At 43.7% G+C, this 24,954-nt stretch overlaps 1 protein-coding gene across 5 annotated transcripts in view; it reads left to right on the top strand.

The window, feature by feature from the left end:
• The window catches only part of olah (oleoyl-ACP hydrolase), a 62,269-nt gene that overhangs the window by 22,542 nt on the left and 14,773 nt on the right, over positions 1-24,954 (top strand). For all 5 annotated transcript variants that reach the window (XM_068012927.1, XM_068012912.1, XM_068012914.1 and 2 more), the window contains exon 4: positions 1,014-1,113. In XM_068012927.1, coding sequence (XP_067869028.1) covers positions 1,014-1,113 — 100 coding nt within the window. The remainder of the gene's footprint in view (positions 1-1,013; positions 1,114-24,954) is intronic.

Here is a 24,954-nt window from a genome sequence, read left to right as displayed (position 1 = left end):
CTTGGTGTACTTGTCCATCGATCACTGAAGGCAGCGCACCGGTTGATAAGGTGGTTAGGAAGGCATATGGGATACTTTTATTTGCCGAGGTATAGAATATAAGAGAAGGGTGGTTATGATTGAACTGTATAAAACGCTAGTTGAGCCACAGCTGGATTACTGTGTACAGTTCTGGGCACCACACTATAGGAAGGGTGTGATTGCCCTGGAGAGGGTGCAGCGGAGATTCACCAGGATGTTGCCTGGGCTGGAGCATTTCAGCTATGAAGAGACTGGATAGGCTAGGGTTGTTTTCCTTCCAGCAGAGAAGGCTGAGGGGGCACCTGATTGAGGTATACAAAATTGAGGGGTGTAGATAGGAAGAAACTCTTTTTTCCTTAGCTGAGGTGTCAATAACCAAGGGGCATAGATTTAAGGGGCAGGAGGTTTAAAGGGGATTTGACGAAAATTTTCATCGCCCAGAGGATGGTTGGAATCTGGAACACACTGCCTGAAGGAATGGTAGAGGCAGGAACCCTCAACATTTAAGAAGTATTTAGATGAGCACTTGAAAAGCCATCGCATAGAAGGCTTTGGGCCAAGTGCTGGAAAATGGGATTAGAATAGATAGGTGTTTGATGGCTGGCACGGACACAATGGGCTGAAGGGCCTGTTTCTATGCTGTATGACTCTATATGTCTAAGATGAACACCTAATATTCTGACCAGCATCAATTGCCTTTGTGGTTCTGTCTTGTTTGGATATCTTGCAAAATCACAGTTGATGGTATTTTGCCTTGTGCTTGATCACCAAATGTAAATTTCTTAACAGTTGGACCAACCATAGGCAGAATGTCTATGTGGGGTGTGCAGAAAACAATTATAGTGCCCAAGAAATTGAGTAAATATACCAGTGATTCATAATGGACAATAAGAGTACTGATACTAATTTCACAAGAGATCAGTACAAGATCATTGATACAAGAGCTAGGCTAAAGCTCAAAATGGCTTAACCAGATTTTTTTTCCTCTACAGTTTTGGGGCATACCTCAGTTTTGCTACAGCAGAGTACATAAAAAGAAATCATGGTTTGGAGCCTGTGCATCTTTTTGTATCTGGTGCTTCAGCACCACATGTAAGTAAAATCAATTTAAAACTGTTTAAATATTTTTATCAAAACATTTATGCTGGAAAATGTGCTATGGTGTACTATGTATTTCATTTTTTTAATGGGGAGCTTCCAACCTTATTTCTCAGCTAAGCTGACCATAAATAAGGACTCCCTTGAGTTCCGTTAGGAGCTGTATACAACCATTGAGGAACGGAGACTGAAAGCATTAACGTGTGAAGTGTCATGGTGAGGTCAGAGACAAGTTTGTGGCAACAGTTTGCACAGGATGTATTTCTGCCTTGTGTGTGAAATAATGAGGCAATGAGTGGAGGTTAAGCATTTCCATTTGGGTCGGCTTGAAGGACAACTCCCCTTGAGATGATCACACAAATTTCTCTAAAATTATTAGAAATAGAAAAATCCATACATACATGATTACTTCCTGGGATTGATCATGATTTTCGATACTCTCTGGGCACTGGCTCCCTTGAATTCTGGATTACAGACACCTAATGCAGTGTGGACATCATAATGTAACTCTAAAGGCTCTGTGGCACTTACAGTTTTCACAACTGTTATATAGTAAGGCTCATTTAAGGCACAAGGTTTTGGGAGATGTTCCCAAGAAGGGCATCACTTGACATGCCCCTTCACTTCACTTGGGTCCTTGATTTCTGTGCAGTTCTTTGTCATTCACTGCTATATTGTCGGAGAAAGTAATTTTATGAAACTTACTTAAGATAACCACTTAATCAGCACAGTATATCTGTTCTGGTTTTCCAAGGAATGGTTTCTGTGTGTTGCTTTGGAAGGACCATAGGTATTCCTAAGGGTACATCTCATTTTAATTGTAGATACTGACAGAGGAAAGTCATGGGAAACATGCATTTGCACCTTAAAAAAAATAAGTGAAGATCTGTTCTTATATTGCATTCGTACAGGTCCAACAATTCTTGAATACATAAACTATGCTTTCTCAAAGAGGACAATTCCTAAAGTTTATGCAGTCCTGAAGCCATGTTTGCAAATCATTTCGTAACATGGGACAGCTGTGTCAACCACGATCAAGGTACTTGGGTTACCCAATTGGAGAAAACAAGAACAAGACCTAAGCAGTGATACAATAAGGTGCACATTGCTACCAATATCTTTGTTGAATGTACCATTACCATCCTGAAGCAAAGGTTCACTTACCTGGACTGATGGAGCAAATGCTAACAAAGATAACTGAAAATTGTGTAACCTGCTGCAGTTTACATGATTTCTTCTGACAAAGGTGCCTTACTATCGAGCAGGCTATGGAAGTCAAGTAGCAGAAGATAACCTTGGCTATGAGGAAAAATTGCATAACAAGTTCTCCCTGTGACCACTTGGGTTTTCACCGGGTGCTCCAGTTTCCTCCCACAGCCAAAGACTTGCAGGTGATAGGTAAATTGGCTGTTGTAAATTGCCCCTAGTGTAGGTAGGTGGTAGGGAATATGGGATTACTGTAGTGTTAGTATAAATGGGTGGTTGTTGGCCGCCACGTTGGCGGGCCAAAGGGCCTGTTTCAGTGCTGTATAAATAAATAAATAAAATTAGTCAATCAGCCACAGTGATGAGGGAGTCTTTTCAAAAAATTTTCACTTAACTGCATGAACAGCCAAAGTGCAACAGTTGCTTCCACATTTAATCAATACCTCAGCGAATAAAGTCTTGCCCCTATTTCACCTGAGCATAAAATCAGGATCTCTCACTAAAGCAGAACTTCAACTGTCTCAATTTCTCTGCTCCCCTCGCTCACTCTCTAACCCATCTCCCTCTGAAGTTGCTGCACTCTGTTCTCTCAGGTCCAACCCTAACATCATCATCTCTGGAGATCTTCCCTCCATGGCATCCAAACTCATAGTCCTCCAACCCCATACAGCCCGCTTCTACCACCTTCGCAAAATCCACAAACAACAGGACTTTGTTGGTAGACCCATTGTTTCTGCCCCACTGAACTGATTTCTTCCTATCTTAACTTTTTTTTTCCCCCCCCTTGTCTAGTCTCTTACCACCTACATCCATGACTCTTGTGATGCCCTCTACCACTTCAACAGCTTCCAATTTCCTGGCCCTCACTATGCAATCCCCACCAAGATGGTCTGGAAGCTCTCTGCTTTCTTGAAAGGAGGCCCAACCGGTCTCCATCCACCAGCACCATGACTACCACCTCCTCTGCCTGGCTGAACTTGTTCTCACATTGAACAAGTTCTCCTTCAACTCCACTCACTTCCTCCAAATAGAAGGTGGTGCTAGGCGTACCCACATGGGTCTGAGCTATGCCTAACGTTTTGTGGGATATTAGAACATTCCTTGTTCCAGTCCTGCTCATGCCCCCTCCCTCACGTCATTTTCTGGTACATTGACTATCAGGGTCGCTTCCTGCTCTTGGCCTGAACTGGAAAATCTGATTGACTTTGCTGTCAATTTTTCCACCCTTGTCTAACCTTCACATGCTCCATTTCCAACTCTTCCCTTCCCTTCTTTAACTTCTGTCTCCATTTCTGGGGATAGGCGATCAATCAATTTTCACTAAATGCCCACTGACTCCATAGCTCCCTTGACTACACTTGCTATAACCCAGCTTCCTATAAGGATTCTATTCCATTCTCTCAGTTTCTCCTTTTCAATCACATCTGTTCGGAGAATGCAACCTTCTATTCTTCTTCTTCTTCTTTTGGGCCTCCTTGTCAAAATCCTGGAACTCCCTTCCTAACAGCACTGTGGGTATACCTACCCCAAATGGACTGCAGTGGTTCAAGAAGGCAGCTCATCACCACCTTCTGAAGGGCAATTAGGGATGGGCAATAAATGCTGGCCTAGCCAGCGACGCCCACATCCCTGAATGAATAATAAAAAAAAACTAGCACTTCCAATATGTCTTCCTTTTTCCTCAACCGAGGATTCCTCCCCACTGTGGTTGACAAGTCTTCGACTGTGTCTCTTCCATTTCACACACTTCTACTTTCACCCCTTTCCCCTCCCTCCTTCTCAGAACCATGATGGGGTTCCCCTTGTCTTTGCCTTTCACCCCACCAGCATCTGTATTCAACAGATTTCTACTACTCCAGTGTGATGCCACTACTGAATACATCTCCCTCTCCCCTTTCAACATTCTGAAGGGAGCATTCCCTTCACTACACCCTGGTCCACTCCTCCAACACTCTCTCTTTCCTATGGCACCTTTCCATACAAGCACAGGAAATGCAACAACTGCCTTTTTACCTCTTCCCTTTGCACCATCCAAGGCCCCAAATACTACTTCCAAGTGAAACAGCAATTGACATGCACTTCCTTCAATTTAGTATACTGTATTCACTACTCACGATGTGGTACCCACTACATTTGGGAGACCAAATGCAAACTGGGTGATCGCTTTGTGGAACACCTCCATTCAGTCCACAAGCGTGACCCCGATTTCCAGTCACCTGTCACTTTAATTCATATTTTTTGTTAAAATTTGGGAATCTATATTTCAAAAAACTAAAAAAAAAAATTCATGGACATTGAAACATCTGGAGATAGCTGAACTTTATGGATGCCTTCTTTTTAAAAAAAAAACAGCAAGGTGAACGAGATGCCCTTTAGTGTGACGAGAGAATTTGATTGCCATGGGGCTTGCGTGGAAAATTTTAGTTTCAGTTTGAACTGTTAAGATGCTGGGTTTTGGACTAAAAGCAGGCAGTTGGAATCTGCAAATGGACCTGCCAGGAGATCAGAAGAAGAACCAGACAAGTATTACCTCTCTGTAGAGAATCTTTGCTAGTGAAAAGCAAAAGCCTGTTTGAAGTGGTACTGTTACCTCCTTCATTTTTGAAGAAACCCTGAATATTTGCTGAAACCTTGCATCTTTAAAAGGACTTCTGCACCAAATGTGGGTGAGAACTGGCCTGTTGCTGGGCACCTGATGGAAGACCTATGTGAAGCTTTTGCAGTTGAATTTCTATCAATGCCTACCCAACACAGACTATTCATCAACCTCACCTGGAAAGACTTCAAGTGGCATCCAACTGTTCGACTTTAGGACACCTCGTCAAACCAAAGGACTTCATTCCAGATCATTGCAGTTTAAGTTTTTGTTTATTCCTTTTGTTCCTCTGAAACAGCTGTAAACAAAAATCCTTTTTTTTTTCCTGGTTAACCGGTTTTTGGATGTATGTGTGAGGGCTAGGAAAAAATAAGGTGCTTTAATATCTCCATTTGTATGTATATTTACTTCATTATTGGTTAAGGCTTGGTTTTATAATTGGATAATTTTTGTTGTTTGTTAAAGAAACCTGGTCGGTGTGCTTTATTCTGGGGACAAAGTATTTAATTGTATGTTTCGGTAAGTGGAAAACTTTTATCCATATGCTGTGACCTGTGGAGAAGTGGGACTGAATTAACAGTGCACTTCTCCCGCATCAGTCATAACCAAGCTCAGTGGAAGCTTGAGGAACAGAAACTCATTTTTTTGACTGGGCGCTTTACAAGTCTTCTGAACTCAACATTTGAGTTCAACAATTTTTGCTTACAACCGCTGCTCCCATTTTGTTTCATGTTTCTTTGCTGGATTTTTTTTTTCTCATTTCTCTCTTGTTTCCTTCATTTTTGTGTTCAGATGGCAGCTATCCTGCCACTTATCTCCTAGACACCACCTCTTTTTTTCTTTCTTTACTTGTTCCATTTCCACTCGCTTTGCCCTTGCACCATGAAACCTTTTTGTCATTTAACCACTCCTGCCCTTCATCCTATCACAGACCTTCTCTTTTGTCCTTCCCACCCTCCCTCCTTTCATTTGCTCAAAAACCTATTACATTTCTAACTTTTCCCTGTTCTGATGAAAGGTCATTGACCTGAAACGTTAACTCTGTTTCTCTCTCTCCACAGATGCTGCCATTAGTTGCTGAGTATTTGAAGTATTTTGTTTTTTATTACTACCTTAATCTGCCTAATAACAAAACATTTGATTCCAAATCTTATTCACAGTACTTGCAGCTAGGAAGATATGTTTTCCCTGATGCTTTCACCATGTGGCAGTGTTTGTTGTGGGTCTTCTACTTCCTTTAACAAATCTTTAGTTTATTTCTGTTAAGTTTGGTTAGTCTAATAAATAGAGGCATGACAGGGCACCTCATTCCTGTGGAGTGCACATCTTGTTCCATGTGGGAACTCCTGGACAATCACATATGTAGGGAGTGCCTTTAGCTGGAGGAGCTCGAGCTCCAGGTTTCAGAGTCTGAACTGCTACTGGTGTCACTGGTGCATCCGCAAAGCTGAGAGCTAAGTGGATAGCACGTTTCTGGTTGTAGTTACCCTGCATCTTAAGCATGTGAGGGAGAGAGGGAATGGGTGACTGCCAGGCAGTGCAGGAGTCCCCTGATTGTATCTCCCTCTCCAACCAGTAATCAGTTCTGAATGCTAGTGAGAGAATGGTTCATCTGGGGAGTGTAGCCAGGGTCAAGTCCACGGCACCTCGGGTGGCTCAGCTGTACAGGGGTCGGGAGGAAGATTGGAAAAGCAAGAATGATGGAGGATTCTATAGTTAGGGTAACAGACATGTGTTTCTGCAGCTGCAGATATCAAACCAGGATTATATGTTGGCTCCCTGGTGCCAAGGTCAAGTATGCCACTGAGTGGCTGCATCGCACTCTGAGGGAGGACGGTGGACAGCCAGAGGTCATGCTCCTTATCAGTACCAAGGATATAAGTAGAAAGATGAGGTCCTGCAATCAGGTTTTAGGGAGCTAGGAAAGATATTAGCAAGCAGGATCTCAAAAGTAATAATCTCTGGATTACTCTCTGGTGTCAGACGCTACTGAGTATAGAAATAGGAGGATAGAGTCAATGAATGCATGGCTGAAGAAATGGTGTAGGAGGGAGGGCTTTAGATTCCTGGGACATCGGGATTGGTCCTGGGAGGAGTGGGACCTGTACAGGCTGGAAGGTTACACAAACAGAGTCAGGACCAATGCCTTTGTGGCGCTGTTTGCTAGTGCTGTTGGCGAGTGTTTAAACTAACTTGGTAGGGGGAGTGGGACCCAGGATGTAGAACGAGGAAGGATTTTTAAAAAGGTGCGCGTAGGATTGGGAGAAGCAGATAGAACTAGAGTAAGAAATAGGAAGGTATTAGGTGGGGTCAGTAAGAGCGAATGCAATAAAGTCTAAATTAGTTTTACAATCCATGTATGCAAGAGCCAATAGCTAGAAGGGAATATAATGTCATGGCAATTATAAATTGCCCCTAGGTGGTAGGAGAATGGTGAGGATGTGGTAGGAATATGGGGTTAATGTAGGATTAGTATAAATAGGTGGTTGTTGGTCGGCACAGACTCGGTGGGCCGAAGGGCCTGTTTCAGTGCTGTATCTCTAAATAAAATAAAATGGCTCAAAAAAAAGGCAGGACTGGGTACTAAATATTCCTGGATACATGGTGTTAAGGAAAAATGGGGAAGGAAAGCATGGTGATGAGTAGCAGTATTGATTAAGGAGAATATTAAAGTGCTGGAGACAGGATATCCTAGAGGGGTCAAGGATAAAATCTATTTGGTTAGAGTTAAAAAAGAATAGAGATACCATTACACTACTGGGTGTATTCTAGAGGCCACCAACTAGTGGGAAAGATAAAGGGCAAATTTTCAGGGAAATTACAGAGCGATGTAGAAACGATAAGAGTAGTGATAATGGGGAACTTCAATTATTCTAATATAGACAGGGATAGTAATCATATAAAGGGCAGAGAGGGGGAAGAGTTTCTCAATGTGTTCAGGAGAATCTTCTGGCCCAACAAGGAAGGAAGCATTGCTGGATCTAGTTCTGAGAAATGAGGTCATGTGTCAGGGGAACTTTTAGGGAACAGTAATCATAGTATCATAAGTTTTAAGTTGTCCATGGAAAAGGACAAGGAGAAATCTAAAGTAAAAACACTAAGAGGAGGGCCAATTTCAGGGGGGCAAGAACAGATTAGTCCCAGGTAAATTGGAATCAGAGATTGACGGGCAAAACTGTAATGGAACAATGGGCTGCCTTTAAAGGGGAGTTGGTTCAAGTACAGCTGAGGTGCATTTCCACGTGAGGGAAAGGCCCTGGTTGACAACAATGATAGAGAGTAAGATGAAGCAGAGAAAGGCTGCATTTAACAGACGTCTGGTTGATTATATAAGTGAGAACCAGGCTGAATACAGAAAGTTCAGCGGGAAAGTGAAAGAGGAAATCGGAGAGTATGAGAGGAGATTGGCAGCTAGCATATGAATAGTAAAAGGGTAGTAAGAGGAGGGGTGAAACTGATTAGAGACCAAAGAGGGAAGACTGTCGCGTAGTGGTAATGTCACTGAACCAGTAATCCAGAGGCCTGTGCTAATGCCGCGGATACACAGGTTCCAATCCCACCACTGCAGCAGGTGGAATTTAAATTTAATTAAAATCATCAAAAAAACTGGAATTGAAAGCTAGTCATGGTGCCATGAAACAGTCATTGATTGTCATAAAAACCCATCTAGTTCGCTTACGCTCCTTCAGCAAAGGAAATCTGCTGTCCTTACCTGGTCTGGCCTACATGTGACTCCAGAATACTGGGCCCCAACGAAAAGCAAGACCTACCTACAATAAAGGACTTTACAGCAAGCTCAAAGAACAGTAACCAAAACCATCTTCAGATATTGCGTCAAACATTTCCACTTTATTTTTTATGCTCTTTTCTGTCTCTATTTGCATGTGTGTATCACATGCATGCTAGCTTGGACACGTCGCGTATCTGTAGGCGTTCACTGAATTAGAATTGAAGTTTAATAAAGTTCAACCTTTTTTCTTAGGTTTAAATAAAAGCTGTTTGGCTAGTTTCTTCACCTTTTATAATTGGAAGTTAGTGAACAAGGATTCACTATGGGGGAGCTAAAAATAAAGGTGTTTTTAAAATAAAACCCTGTTACGTTAAGACCAGGTGAAGGCTGAGAGGGAACCCTAGACCCCTTTCTCACCTGGTCGTAACACAAATGTTACACCCTTGCTCAAAAAAGGATTTAAAGTTAAACCCAGCAACTACTGGCCAGTCAGCATAACCTCGGTGGTGGAACAACTTTTAGAGATTTCAATCTGGGATAAAATCAAGAGTCACTTGGATGAGTACCAATCAATAAAGGGAAGCCTGCACAGATTTGTTCAAGGCAAATCATGGTTAACTTAATTTTTACGTTTTTTTTTGATTAGGTAACCGAGATGGTTGAGGCTAACGCAGTTGATTTTGTGTAATTGGACTTCCAAAAAGCATTTGATGAAATGCCACATAATAGACTTGCCAGCAAAGTTGGAGCTCGTGCAATAAAAGGGACATTGACAGCATAGATACAAAGTTGGCTGAGTGGTAGCAAACAGACTAGTAGTGAACGGTTTTCAGACTGGAGGAAGATATACAGTGTGGTTCCCCAGGGGTTAGTACTAAGAACACTGCCTTTCTTGATCTATATTAATGACCTAGACTTGAATATGCATGACACAATTACAAAATTTGCAGATGACCTAAAACTTGGAAGTATTGTGAACTGTGAGGAGGATAGCGATGGACATCAAGAAGACATAGACAGGCCGCTTTTCAAGAAAGGAGGGAGAGAGAAAACCGTGAACTGCAGGCCAGTTACCCTAACATCAGTCTTTGGGAAAATGCTGGAATCTATGATTAAAGAAGTCTTAATGCACTTCAAAAAGTACAGTATGATCAGAACACGTCAACATGGTTTTACTAAAGGGAAATCCTGTTTGACAAATTTATTAGTTTATTGAGCATGTAACTAGTACGGTAGATTAAAGGGAACCAGTCGATGTAGTATACCTGGATTTCCAAAAGGCATTCAATAAGGTGTCACACAAAAAGTTAATAGGCAAGATAAGGACTCATGAAATTGGGGGTAATATTAGTATGGATAGAGGATTGGTTATTGGACAGGAAGCAAAGAGTGGATATAAACTGTGCATTTTCAAGTTGGCAGGCAGTGAATAGTGGAGTGCCACAAGGATCAGTGCTGGGGCCTCTGCTATTTACAATCTCTGTTAATGACTTCGGTGAAGAGACAGAGTAATGTACCTAATTTGCTGATGATACAAAGGTAGGTGGAAAGGTAAGCTGTGGGGAGGATAATGAGAGGCTGCAAAAAGATATAGACAGGTTAAATGAGGGCAACAAGATGGCAGATGGAGTATAATTTAGGGAAGTGTCAAGTTATTCACTATGGTTGTAAGAATAGAAAAGCAGAATATTTTTTAAAAGGTGTGAAACTTGTATGTGTTCAGAGAAACTTGTGTGTGCTTGTACAAGGAACTCAAAGTTAGCATGCAGGTACAGCAAGCAATAAGGAAGGCAGATGGCATGTTGGCCTTTATTGCAAGGGAATTGGAGTACAGGAATAAAGTATTCCTACACTTGCACAGGGTTTGGTGAGAGCACATCTGGAATACTGTGTGCAACTTTGGTCTCCTCATTTAAGAAAGGATATACTTGCAGTGGAGGCAGTACAGCCAAGGTTCACTAGATTTGTCCCTGGGATGAGAGGGTTGTCCTATGATGAGAGGTTGAGTAAACTGGACCTATACTCTGGTGTTTAGAAGAATGAGTGGCAATCTCATTGAAACATATAAGATTCTAAAAGGGTTGGATAGGGTAGACACAGAGATTGTTACCGTTGGGCAGGGAATCTAAAATATGGGGGCACAGTCTCAGGATAAGGGGCTGATCAGTAAGGACTGAATTGAGGAGAAATTACTTCACTCAAAGGGTTGTGAACCTTTGGAATTCTCTACTCTGGAGGGTTGTGGATGCTCCATCGTTGAATATGTTTAAGGCTGGGTTAGACAGACTTTGGGTGTCAGAGTGGAGTTGAAGCTTAAGATCAGCCATGATTGTATTGAATGAGCCATATGCTCTACTCCTGCTTCTATTTCTGGTGTTCGTGTGGTGGAATGGGCAAATACTTGGCAGATGAAATTTAATGCAGAGAAGTTTGAAGTGATACATTTTGGTAGGAAGATTGAGGAGAGGTACAATTCTAAAGGGGATACAGGAGCAGAGGGACCTGAGAGTATATGTGCACAAAACGTTGAAGGTAGCAGGGCTGGTTGAGAAAGACATGGGATCCTGGGCTTTATAAATAGAGGCATAGAGTACAAAAGTAAGGAAGTTATAATGAACCTTTATAAAATTCTGGTTTGGCCTCAACTGGAGCATTGTGTCCAATTCTGGGCACCAGACTTTAGGAAGGATGTGAAGGCTTTAGAGAAAGTGCAGAATTTACGGGAATGGTTTCAGGGATGAGGGACTTCAGTTATGTGGTTCGATTGGAGAAGCTGGGATTGTTCTCATGAAGAGAAGGTTGAAAGGAGATTTGATAAGAAGTACTCAAAATCATGAGGGGTCTCAACAGAGTAGATAGAGAAACTGTTCCCAGTGCTGGATGGGTCAAGAGTTGGCAGACATTGATTTAAGGCTATTAGCAAAAGCACCAACGGCGACATAAGAAAACATTTTTACACAGTGAGCGCTTAGGATCCGGAACGTACTACCTGAGGGTGTGGTGGAGGCAGATATAATCATGGCTTTCAAAAGGGAATTGGATAAGCACCTGAAGAGAAATTTTCAGGACTATGGGATTAGCTGAGTTGCTCGTGCAGAGAGCTGGCACAGACATGACTGGCCAAATGTTCACCAGCTGTGTGGTAACTAATCTGATTCTAATTGTACACTGCGAAGTGTTTCCCCACTCAAAGGAGGAAGTGAGATGGAAGGCTGTTGAATTTCAGTGGATAGCTCTAGAGTTAGCCACTTTCGTGTCTGCATGCAGCAAGATCTGGACAACGTTTAGGCTGAGATTGATAAGTGGCAAGCAACATTTACACCACACAAGTGCCAGGCAATGATCATTGCCAAAAGGAGAGAATCTAATCATCTGTCTATAACATTCAGTGGCATGACCATCACTGAATTCCCCCACCATCAACATCCTGGGGGTTACCATTCACCAAAAACCTAACTGGACCAGACATATAAATACTGTGGCTACAAGAGCCAATCAGAGGCTGGGAATTCTGCGGTGAATAACTCGCCTCCTGACTCCCCAAAAGCTGCACACCATCTTCAGGGAACTAGTCAGGAGTGTGATGGAATACTCTCCACTTGCTTGGATGAGTGCAGCTCCAACAACACTTGAAGCTCGACACCATCCAAGACAAATCGGCTGCTTCATCGTCACCCCATTTGTCAGCTTAAACATTCACTCCCTCCACCACCACCGGCGCACAGTAGCAACAGTGTGTACCATCTACAAGATGTACTGTAGCAGCACACTAATGCTCCTTCAACGGCACCTTCCAAACCCACCAAGAAGGGAAAGGGCAGCTGATACATGGCAACACCACCATAAGAAATAGAAGCATTGGTGTAGGCCATTCGGCACATCGAGCTTTACCTTTAACTTATCTTCCGGGAGCAGAGAGCAGTCGGACCTATGTGGGAACACCTAGAACCGGGAGTGGATAAATTCAGCACGAGGCTCAGGGCCTTCACTTACCTTCTAGGAGCGGAGAGCAGTCCAGGCGCGGTGGAGTTTTGAAGAAAGTCAACAGTGACATCATAGGAAAGCTGCAAGGTGATTGGTGAGTAACTGCCATTAGGGAATAACACTAAATAGCTGGGTAAGTAACCAAAGTAAAGAGAAAGGTCTACAGTTTTTGTTTTAATATAGTAGGGTTTTTTTAGGGAATCTAGGTCCCTACTGTAAATAATCTAATTTTTGGGTAATTTAAGGGAGTAAATTAAAGGTAAGTCATGGCATAGCAGATCGGCAGCATGGAGTGCTCCTCCTGTACAATGTAGGAAGTAAGGGACACTTCCAGTGTCCAGGGCGAACACATGTGCAGGAAATGTCTCCAGTTGCAGCTACTCGAAATCCGCATTTCTGATCTGGAGCGGTGGCTGGGGACACTGGAACATCCGTGAGGCTAAAATCATCGTGGATAGCAAGTATAGGGAGGTGGTCACACCGCACGTAAAAGACTGCTCGGGCAGCAAGATAATGGGTGACCGCCAGGCAGAGTAGAAGAACTAGGCAGGTAGTGCAGGAGTCCCCTGAGTCATCTCCCTCTCTAACATATTTTCCGCTTTGGATACTGTTGGGAGAAATGGCTCTTGCTGCATTCCCCTGAGAAGCTAAGTCTGTGGCGCCATGGGTGGCTCAGCTGCACAAGAGGGGAGGAAAAAGAGTTGGAGAGCTATAGCGATGGGGGATTCTATCGTAAGGGGTACAGATAGGCATTTCTGTGGCCACAAATGTGACTCCAGGATAGTATGTTGCTTCCCTGGTGCTAGGGTCAAGGATGTCATGGAGCAGCTGTAGGCCATTCTGAAGGGGGAGGATGAACAGTCCAGATGTTGTGGTTCACATTGGTACCAACAACATAGGTAGAAAGAGGGATGAGGTGCTGCAACATGAATTTACGGAGCTAGGTAACAGATTTAAAAAGCAGTACCTCAAAGGTTGTAATCTCTGTATTACTCCCGGTGCCATGTGTATAGGAATTGGAGGATAGAGCAAATGAGTGCATGGCTGAAGAGGTGGTGCAGGAGGGAGGGCTGTAGTTTCCTGGATCACTGAGTCTGTTTCTGGCGAAGGTGGGACCTGCACAAATCGGACAAGTTGCACCTGAACCGGGATGGGACCAACATCCTTGCTGAGAGGTTTGCTAGTGCTGTTGTTTTGGGGGGGGGCGGGGTGTGGTGGGGGGTTGCGATGGTTTAGAACTAATTTGGCAGGGGGATGAGATACAGAGTGGAGGTACAGTAGGGGGTGATGCACAGTCAAATACAGAAGAGAAACTAAGTCAGTCTGGAAGGCAAAGCAAATATAGACCTGTTAAGGCACAAGCGAATAATGCAAGGCTGGATTGCATCACTTTAACACAAGGAGTCTTACAAGTAAGGCAGATGACTTGAGGGTGTTGATTAACACATGGGATTATGATATTATCGTTATCACACATATGGTTGAGGGAGGGGCAGGACTGGCAGCTCAATATTCCAGGGTATAGAATCTTCAGGCATGACAGGGGAGGGGGTAAAAGAAGAGGTGGTATTCCACTGTTGATCAAGGAGTCAATTACAGCAGTAAGGAGGGATGATATCTTAGAAGGTTCCTCAAATGAGGCCATATGGGTAGAACTTAAGAACAAAAAGGGGGCAATCACTTGGCTGGGAGTGTACTACAGGCCTCCAAACAGTCAGGGGGAGATAGAGGAGCAGATATGTCGGCAAATCTCCGAAAGATGTAAAAATAATAGGGGATTTCAACTTCCCAAATATCAAGTGGGATAGTCTTAGTGCAAAAGGCTTAAAGGGGGCAGAATTCTTAAAGTGCATACAGGAGAGCTTTTTGAGCCAGCACGTAGAAAGTCCTACAAGAGAAGGGCCGGTACTGGACCTAATCCTAAGAAAAAAAGCCAGACAAGTGGTACAAATGTCAGTGGGGGAGCATTTCTGGGATAGTTATGGAAAAGGACAAAGAAGGACCGGAAATAAAAGTACTGAATTGGGGGAAGGCTGATTTCAATATGATAAAACAGGATCTGGCCAAAGTGGACTGGGAGCAGCTACTTGTAGGAAAGTCTAGATCAGACCAGTGGGAGTCATTCAAAAAGGAAATAGTGAAAGTTCAGGGCCAACATGTTCCCATTAAGGTGAAGGGTAGAACCAACAAGTCCAGGGAACCCTGGATGTCAAGGGATATAGAGGATTGGATAACGGGGAGAAAAGGAGGCTTACGGCAGATTCAGAGCACTGAAAACAGCGGAGACCTTAGAGGAAGATAGGAAGTGTAGTGGGTACTTAAAGTAATTAGGAGAGCGAAGAGGGGACATTAAAAAACACTGGCGGGCAAGATAAAGGAAAATCCCAAGGCATTTTATAAGTATATTAAGGGCAAGAGAATAACCAGGGAAAGAGAAGGGCCCAGTAGGGACCAAAGTGGCAATGTGTGTGTGGAGTCGGAGGACATAGGTGAGGTTTTAAATGATTACTTTTCATCTGTGTTCACTATAGAGAAGGACAATGTAGATGTAAAGATCAGGGAGGGGGAATATACTTGAACAAATGAGCATTGAAAGGGAGGAAGTATTAGCTGTTTTAGCGGGCTTAAACGTGGATAAATCCCCAGGCCCAGATGAGATGTATCCCAGGCTGTTATGTGATGCAAGGGAGGAGATAGCAGGGGCTCTGACACAAATTACCAAATCCTCTGCGGCCACAGGAGAGGTACCAGTGGACTGGAGGACGGTGAATGTGATATCCTTATTCATGAAGGGTAGCAGGAATAAACCAGGTAATTACAAGCCAGTGAGTCTAACATCAGTGGTAGGGAAACTATTGGAAAAAATTCTGAGGGACAGGATTAATCTCCACTTGGAGAGGCAGGGATTGATCAGGGGTAGTCAGCATAGCTTTGTCAGGGGGAGATCGTGTCTAACAAACTTGATTTGAATTTTTCGAGGAGGTGACTAGATGTGTAGATGAGGGTAAGGCAGCTGATGTACTCTACATGGACTTCAGTAAGGCTTTTGATAAGGTCCTGCATGGGGGATTGGTTAAGAAGGCAAGAGCCCATGGGATCCAGGGCAATTTGGCAAATTGGATACAAAATTGGCTTAGTGGCAGGAGGCAGAGGGTAATGGTCAAGGGTTGTTTTTGCGAGTGGGAGGCTGTGACCAGTGGTGTACCACAGGGATCCGTGCTGGGTCCCTTACTGTTTGTAGTGTACATTAATGATTTAGATGTGAATATAGGAGGTATGATCAAAAGGTTCGCAGATGACAGTACAATTGGTGTCGTAAATAGTGAGGAGGAAAGCCTTAGATTACAGGATGATATAGATGGGCTGGTAAGATGGGCGGAGCAGTGGCAAATGGAATTTAATCCTGAAGTGTGAGGTGATGCATTTTGGGAGGACTAACAAGCAAGGGAATATACAATGGATAGTAGGACCCTAAGAAGTACAGAGGGTCAGAGGGACCTTTGTGTGCTTGTCCATAGATAAGGTCATAAGAACTAGGAGCATAAGTAGGAAATTTAGCCCATCGAGCCTGCTCTGCCATTCAATACGATCATGGCTGATCTTATCTCGGCCTCAATTCCACTTTCCTGCCCATTCTCTATAACTCTTCAACCCTTTACTAATTAAAAATCTGTCTATCTCCTCCTTAAATTTACTCAATGTCCCAGCATCCACCGCACTCTGGGGTAGTGAATTCCGCAGACTCACGGCACTTTGAGAGAAGTAATTTCTCCTCATCTCTGTTTTAAATCCACTACCCCTTATCCTAAAACTATGACCTCTCTTTCGAGATTGCCCCACATGAGGAAACATCCTCTCTACGTCTACTTTATCAATCCCCTTCATCATCTTATATACCTCAATTAGATCTCCTCTCATTCTTCTAAACTCTAGAGAATAAAGGCCTAAACTGCTCAATCTCTCTTCATAAGACAAACCCCTCATCCCTGGAATCACTAATGCCTTGTACAGTTGCAACAACACTTCCCTACTTTTATATTCTAGTCCTTTAACCATAAATGCCAAAATTCCATTTGCCTTCCTCATTACCTGCTGTACCTGCATACTAGCTTTCTGCGATTCATGCACGAGGATACCCAGATCCCTTTGCACCAAAGCATTCTGAAGTTTCTCTCCATTTAGATAATTTGACTTTCTATTCTTCCAACCAAAGTGGATAACCTCACACTTATCCACATTCAACTCCATCTGCCAAATTTTGGCCCATTCACCTAACCTATCCATATCCATTTGTAAACTTCTTATTTCTTTATTGCAACTTACTATCCTACCTATTTTAGTGTCATCTGCAAATTTGGCTGTAGTACCTTCTATCCATGCATCCAAGTCATTAATATATATTGTAAATAGCTGGGGCCCAAGGACCGAACCATCTGGTACCCCACTAGTTACATCTTGCCAACCAGAAAAAGATTCATTTATCCCGACTCACTGAAGGCAGCAGCACCAGTTGAATAGATGGTTAGGAAGACATATGGGATACTTGCCTTTATTAGCCAAAGCATAGACTGAGAGCAGGGAGGTTATGATGGCGCTGTATAAAACGCTAGTTAGGCCACAGCTGGAGTACTGTGTACAGTTCTGGGCACCACACTATAGGAAGGATGTGATTGCACTGGAGAGGGTGCAGAGGAGATTCACCAGGATGTTACCTGGGCTGGAGATTTCAGCTATGAAGAGAGACTAGTTAGGCTAGGGTTGTTTTCCTTGGAGCAGAGAAGGCTGAGGTATACAAAATTATGAGGGGCATTGATAGGATAGATAGGAAGAAACTTTTTCCCTTAGTAGAGGGGTCAATAACCAGGGGGCATAGATTTAAGGTAAGGGGCAGAAGGTTTAGAGGGGATTTGGAGGAAAAAAAATTTCACCCAGAGGGTGGATGGAATCTGGAACACACTACCTCAAGGGGTGGTAGAGGCAGGAACCCTCACAACATTTAAGAAGTATTTAGATGAGCAGTTGAAACACCATAGCATACAAGGCTATGGGCCAAGTGCTGGAAAATGGGATTAAAATAGATAGGTGCTTGATGGCTGGCGCAGACATGATGGGCCGAAGGGCCTGTTTCCTTGTTGTATAACAACATGACTTGATGAGCCTGCTCCACCATTCAGTAATATCATGGCTGATCTGATTGTGGTCTCAACTTCATGTTCCTGTCTGTGCCCCATAACCCTTGACTCCCTTGTCAATCAAAAATCTGTCTAACTTAGCCTTGAATATATTCAATGACTCAGTCACTACTAGTTGCTGGGGAGGAGAATTCCAAACACTAACGACCTGCTGAGAAGAAATTACTCCTCATCTCTTAGTTGGGAGATCCCTTAATTTGAAGCTGTGCCTCCTAGTTCTAGATGCCCCCACAAGGGGAAACATCTTCTCAGCATCTACCCTGTCAAGCCCCCTCAAATCCTATATGTTTGAATAAGATCACCTCTCATTCTTCTAAACTCCAATGAGTATAGGCCCAACCTTTCTTCGTAAGACAAACCCCCCTCATCCCAGGAATCAGCCTAGTGAACCTTCTCTGAACTGTTTCCAATGCAAGTATGTCCCTCCTAAATAAGGGTGAACAAAACTGTACACAGTATTCGAGGTGCGGTCTCAACAATGTCCTGTACAGTTGTAGCAAGACTTCCCTACTTTTGTACTCCATCCTCCTTGCAATAAAGGCCAACATTCCATTTGACTTCCTAATTACTTGCTGTACCTGAATGCTGACTTTTTGTGATTCATGTACAAGGACATCCAGGTTCCTCTGTACTGCAGTGTTCTGCAGTCTCTCTCCATTTAAATAATCTGCTTTTCTCTTCCTCCTGCCAAAGTGGACGACCTCAAGGCTTTCCCACATTCTAACCCATCTACCAAATTTTTGTTCACTCACATAACCTATCCCTTTGCAGACTCTTTGTATCCTCCTCAAGACTTGCTTTCCTACCTATCTTCAGCAAATTTAGACAGTCCCTTCATCCAAGTCATTAAAATAGATAGTAAATAGTTGAGGCCCCAGCACTGATCCCCATGGCACTCCACTAGTTACAGTGTGCCAACCTGAAAATGACCCATTTATCCTGACTTTGTTTCCTGTCAGTTAGCTAATCCTCTATCCGTGTTAATATATCACCCCAAACACCATGAGCTCTAATCTTGTGTAGTAACCTTTTAGGTGACATGTTCCCTTCCAAGTTACACACCATCCTGACTTGGAACTATATCGCTATTTCTTCACTGTTGCTGGGTCACAATCCTAGAACTTCCTACCTCACAGCACTGTGGGTGTAGCTACACCACATAGACTACAGCAGTTCAGGAAGGTGCTCACCACCACCTGCTCAAGGGCAATTAGGGTTGGGGAATAAATGCTGGTCTTGCCAGTGATGCTCACATCCCATGAACAAATTTAAAAAATAAATGGTCTAAAACGTTCTTTGTGCTGTCTCTCCAGAGAAAGATCTGCAGTGACGGGCTGCAGGTTAGTAATTCAGTGACTGCTTGAGTCTGTATGCTGTGTGACATTTTGTAGTTTTGAGTGGAGTGCTGGGGTATTATGAATGTGGCATCAGTCTGAGAGGCAGTCCTATCATTTGAGTAGGTTCCAGCCATTTTCCTTCTGGCTATTTCCTCAGCATCTTTGAAGATCTAAATGGTAGCAGGCTACTTAGCGGTATTGATATAGTTTGTGCTGTGTTATTGCTGCCTCAATCTGATTCTCTCTCATGGTAAATTCAGACAACATAGACTGCTGATTGAATCTCAAGATTCCTGGCTAATACATTTGAGATGAAAACTATCCCAGAGCCTAGACCTCATCAAAAGAGGGCTCCACAGTTCAGGGCCTCGATTGGGCATGTTCTCCATGGTGATCTGCAACTCTGTCAGGTGGTCGTGCAGTTTGCCCTCAAACTGTGTAAGCTGTTTTGCATGCTTTCATGTTTTGCATGCCAGTAGATATCGGCCTTGGCTCAGTGGTAGCATTTTTGCCTGGGGATTCAAGGCCCACTTCAATAACATAAGAATTAGGAGCAGGAGTGGGCAATTCAGCCCCTCGAGCCTGCTCTGCCATTCAGTACGATCATGGTTGATCTCATCTTGGCCTCAATTCCACTTTCCTGCCTGTTCTCCATAACCCTTCAACCGCATTTCTAATTTAAAATCTGTCTATCTCCTCAAATTTACCCAATGTCCCCGCATCCACCGCACTCTGGGGTAGTGAATTCCACAGATTCACGACCCTTTGAGAGAGGTAATTTCTCCTCATCTCTTTTAAATCTGCTACCCCTTATCCTAAAACTATGATCTCTCGTTCTAGAATGCCCCCCAAGAGGAAACATCCTTTCTGTGTCTACTTTGTAAATCCCCTTAATCATCTTATATACCTCAATTAGATCTCCTCTCATTCTTCTAAACTCCAGAGAGTAAGGGCCTAAACTGCTCAATCTCTCTTCATAAGACAAGCCCCCATCTCTGGAATCAATCTTGTGAACCTCCTCTGAACTGCCTCCAATGCAACTACATCCTTTCTCAAGTAAGGGGACCAAAACTGTACGCAATACTCCAGGTGCAGTTTCACCAATGCCTTGTACAGTTGCAGTAACACTTCCCTACTTAAAACTCTATTCCTTTAGCAATAAATGCCAAAATTTCATTTGCCTTCCTTATTACCTGCTGTACCTGCAAACTAGTTTTCTGCGATTCTTGCACGAGGACACCCAGATCCCTCTACACTGAAGCACTCTGAAGTTTCTCTCCCATTTAGATAACTTGCCTTTCTATTCTTCTGACCAAAATGGATAATCTCTCACTTATCCAAGTTAAAGTCCATCTGCCAAATTTTGGCCCATTTGTCTAACCTATCCATATCCATTTGTAGATTTCTTATTTCTTTATTGCAACTTACCGTCCCACCTATTTTAGAGTCATCTGCAAATTTGGCTATAGTACCTTCTATCCCTGCATCCGAGTCATTTATATAGATTGTAAATAGTTGAGGCCTGAGGACCGACCCTGTGACACCCCACTAGTTACATCTTGCCAACCAGAAAAAGACCCATTCATCCCAACTCTGTTTTCTTTTGGTTAGCCAATCCTCTATCCAAGCTAATAAATTGCCCCTAACCCCATGTGAACTTACCTTGCGTATTAACCTTTTGTGCGACTCCTTATCAAATGCCTTCTGGAAGTCCAGATAAACTACATCTACAGGATCCCCATTATCCACTTTGCTTGCTTCAGCTTCGAAGAGCTCTAGCAAATTAGTCAAACACGATTTACCCTTCATAAAACCATGCTGACTCTGATGGATTGTGTTTTGACTTTCAAAATATCCCGTTATTACTTTCTTAATAATGGATTCTAACAATTTTCCAATGACAGATGTTAAACTAACTGGTCTATAGCTTCCTACTTTCTGCCTCCCTCCCTTTTTGAATAAGGGTGTTACATTAGCTTTTTTTCCAATCCACTGGAACCTTTCCCGTATCCAGAGAATTTTGGAATATTATAACCAATGGATCCACTATCTCCACTGCCACTTCCTTTAAGACCCTAGGATATAGGCTATCAGGCCCTGAGGACTTGTCTGCCTTCAATCCCAATAGTTTGCTCAGTGCTTTTTCCCTAGTGATGATGATTGTTCTAAATTCCTCCCTGGCTGACGCTTTAGCGTGCTACTGAGGGAGTGCTGTATTGTCGGCGATGCTGTCTTTTAGATGAGGCGTTTAAACTGAGGTTCCGTCTGCCTGACTCTTACTCATAGGCCCAACCAGATAAATCAGTTTTTAGTGATGTTGGTTGAGTGATAAATATTTACATGGTGGCATCCGATGTTTTAAGTCCACGAGAGAGAGTCAACATCTGTCCTTGTACCAACTCATTGCTGGTTATTATCTCATTGTTGTTTGTGGGGCTTTCCTGTGTCCAAATTAACTGTACACTATAACAATAACTATACTTCAAAAGTTATTCATTGACTGTAAAGTGTTTTGGGACATCCTGAGGGTATGAAAGGTGCAATATAAATGCAAATTGTTTTTTGCTTTGAGCTGCCAAATTGTGTTTGTAGGCAAGCTTTGCAAGCTGTGAATTCTAAGGCTCAGCAACTGTTTAGTTTAGTTTAGAGATACAGCACTGAAACAGGCCCTTCGGCCCACCGAGTCTGTGCTGACCATCAACCACCCATTTATACTAATCCTACACTAATCCCATATTCCTACCACATCCCCACCTGTCCCTATATTCCCCTACCACCTACCCATACTAGGGGCAATTTATAATGGCCAATTAACCTATCAACCTGCAGGTCTTTGGCATGTGGGAGGAAACCGGAGCACCCGGAGGAAACCCACACAGACACAGGGAGAACTTGCAAACTCCACACAGGCAGTACCCAGAATTGAACCCGGGTCGCTGGAGCTGTGAGGCTGCGGTGCTAACCACTGCGCCACTGTGCTGCCCCTTGGAGCTCTTGAACTGACCCTTTAAAAAGCAGCTGTCATTTCATTCAATTATACCTGCCTTTGCTCCTCCTGTCTTGTGTTCTGTGCTTCTGCCCCCTTCTGCAACTCATTAACTGACCTCTGATGTGGATATACCTATGCCACTGTTGGAGCAGGTGATGCAAGGTGCTCATTTGAGTACTCTGAACCATCTTCCCTTGGCAACCTGGAGGAACAGAAGAACGTATTTTAGAATGGTAGCGATATAACACCCCTTAAACAGAGCTTTATATGGAAGACATTGGAACATGTTAGGCTGTTGTGCTGCATTGTATGTTTATGTCTGAGAGAATGAGTGACTGAATAGAGAGAAAAAACAGAGGCCTCTGACCTTCCCCTCGCCCACTCTTGCCTCTATGCCCACCATCCCCAGCGCCCTTTCCTCATAAGGAGTCAAGGATCACAGCTGAGGTAAACATTCACGTTACTCCATTTGCTGACATTGGTTATGTTGGGTGATTCTTGCAGTGAGTTGGTACAAGGACAGAGGTTGAAGTAAGCAATTTATAAGATGTATGTGGCTTACATGCCCAGACTAGCAGCCACATTACGTGAGTGCTGTAATATTCTGATAACTATAAGGCTCAGCACAGAATATCTGAGACTGACGGTTACAGGAACAGGCGTTTATTTACATATGGCTGGCATCTATGGCTTCCACTTACACTCTACATGAGGTACTGTATGAGTTCGATTCACTTCTTGTGATGATGCTCACAAACTATTTACAATTTCTGCCCAGTAACAACCCTATATTACATTATTACTACATCTCCCCCAAGTCTCTGACTTCTCTTTTCAGATTAACTGTGGTGTCTTTATAAGTCTGCCATAATGCTTTCTTATTTCTTTCAAAGGGGTTTGAGGTTTTGATCTTCTTGTTGCTCCTTATTCTTTTATTTTTTTAATTCATTCATGGGATGTAGGCGTCACTGGCCAGGCCAGCATTTATTGCCCATCCCTAATTGCCTTTGAGAATGTGGTGGTGAGCTACCTTCTTGAACCGTTGCAGTCCATTTGGGGTAGGTACACCCACAGTGCTGTTAGGAAGGGAGTTCCAGGATTTAGACCCAGCGACAGTGAAGGAACGGTGATATAGTTCCAAGTCAGGATGGTGTGTGACTTGGAGGGGAGCTTGCAGGTGGTGGTGTTCCCATGTATTTGCTGCCTTTGTCCTTCTAGTTGGTAGAGGTCACTGGTTTGGAAGGTGCTATCTAAGGAGCCTTGGTGCATTGCTGCAGTGCATCTTTTAGATGGTACACACTGCTGCCACTGTGCGTCGGTGGTGGAGGGAGTGAATGTTTGTAGATGGGGTGCCAATCAAGTGGGCTGTTTTGTCTTGGATGGTGTCGAGCTTCTTGAGTGTTGTTGGAGCTGCACCCATCCAGGCAAGTGAAGAGTATTCCATCACACGCCTGACTTGTGCCTTGTAGATGGTGGACAGGCTTTGGGGAGTCAGGAGGTGAGTTACTCGCCTCAGGATTCCTAGCCTCTGACCTGCTCTTGTAGCCATGGTATTTATATGGCTACTCCAGTTCAGTTTCTGGTCAATGGTATGATGTTGATAGTGGGGGATTCAGCGATGGTAATTTCGTTGAATGTCAAGGGGAGATGGTTAGATTCTCTCTTGTTGGAGATGGTCATTGCCTGGCACTTGTGTGGCGCGAATGTTACTTGCCACTTATCAGCCCAAGCCTGGATATTGTCCAGGTCCTGCTGCATTTCTACACGGACTACTTCAGTATCTGAGGAGTCACGAATGGTGCTGAACATTGTGCAATCATCAGCGAACATCCCCACTTCTGACCTTATGATTGAAGGAAGGTCATTGATGAAGCAGCTGAAGATGGTTGGGCCTAGGACACTACCCTGAGGAACTCCTGCAGTGATGTCCTGGAGCTCAGATGATTGACCTCCAACAACCACAACCATCTTCCTTTGTGCTAGATATGATTCCAGCCAGCGGAGTGTTTTCCCCCAAATCCCATTGACTCTAGTTTTGCTCGGGCTCCTTGATGCCAAACTCGGTCAAATGCTGCCTTGATGTCAAGGGCAGTCACTCTCACCGCACCTCTTGAGTTCAGCTCTTTTGTCCATGTTTGAACCAAGGCTGTAATGAGGTCAGGAGCTGAGTGGCCCTGGCGGAACCCAATCTGAGTGTTACTGAGCAGGTTATTGCTAAGCAAGTGCCGCTTGATAGCACTGTTGATGACACCTTCCATCACTTTACTGAGGATTGAGAGTAGGCTAATGGGGCGGTAATTGGCCGGGTTGGACTTGTCCTGTTTTTTGTGTACAGGACATACCTGGGCAATTTTCCACATTGCCGGGTAGATGCCAGTGTTGTAGCTGTACTGGAACAGCTTGGCTAGGGGTGCGGCAAGTTTTGGAGTACAGGTCTTCAGTACTATTGCCGGAATATTGTCAGGGCCCATAGCTTTTGCAGTATCCAGTGCCTTCAGTCATTTCTTGATATCATGTGGGGTGAATCTAATTGGCTGAAGTCTGGCATCTGTGATGCTGGGGACTTCAGGAGGAGGCCAAGATGGATCATCAACTTGGCACTTCTGGCTGAAGATTGTTGCAAATGCTTCAGCCTTATCTTTCGCACTGATGTGCTGGGCTTCCCCATCATTGAGGATGGGGATATTCGTGGAGCCACCTCCTCCAGTTAGTTGTTTAATTGTCCTCCACCATTCACGGCTGAATGTGGCAAGACTGCAGAGCTTAGATCTGATCCGTTGGTTATGGGATTGCTTAGCTCT

Source organism: Heterodontus francisci, chromosome 2, assembly GCF_036365525.1.
Source record: "Heterodontus francisci isolate sHetFra1 chromosome 2, sHetFra1.hap1, whole genome shotgun sequence".
Taxonomy (NCBI): Eukaryota; Metazoa; Chordata; class Chondrichthyes; order Heterodontiformes; family Heterodontidae; genus Heterodontus; species Heterodontus francisci.
Note: the sequence above shows the minus strand (reverse complement) of the source record. Positions and strands in the feature narration are given on the sequence as shown.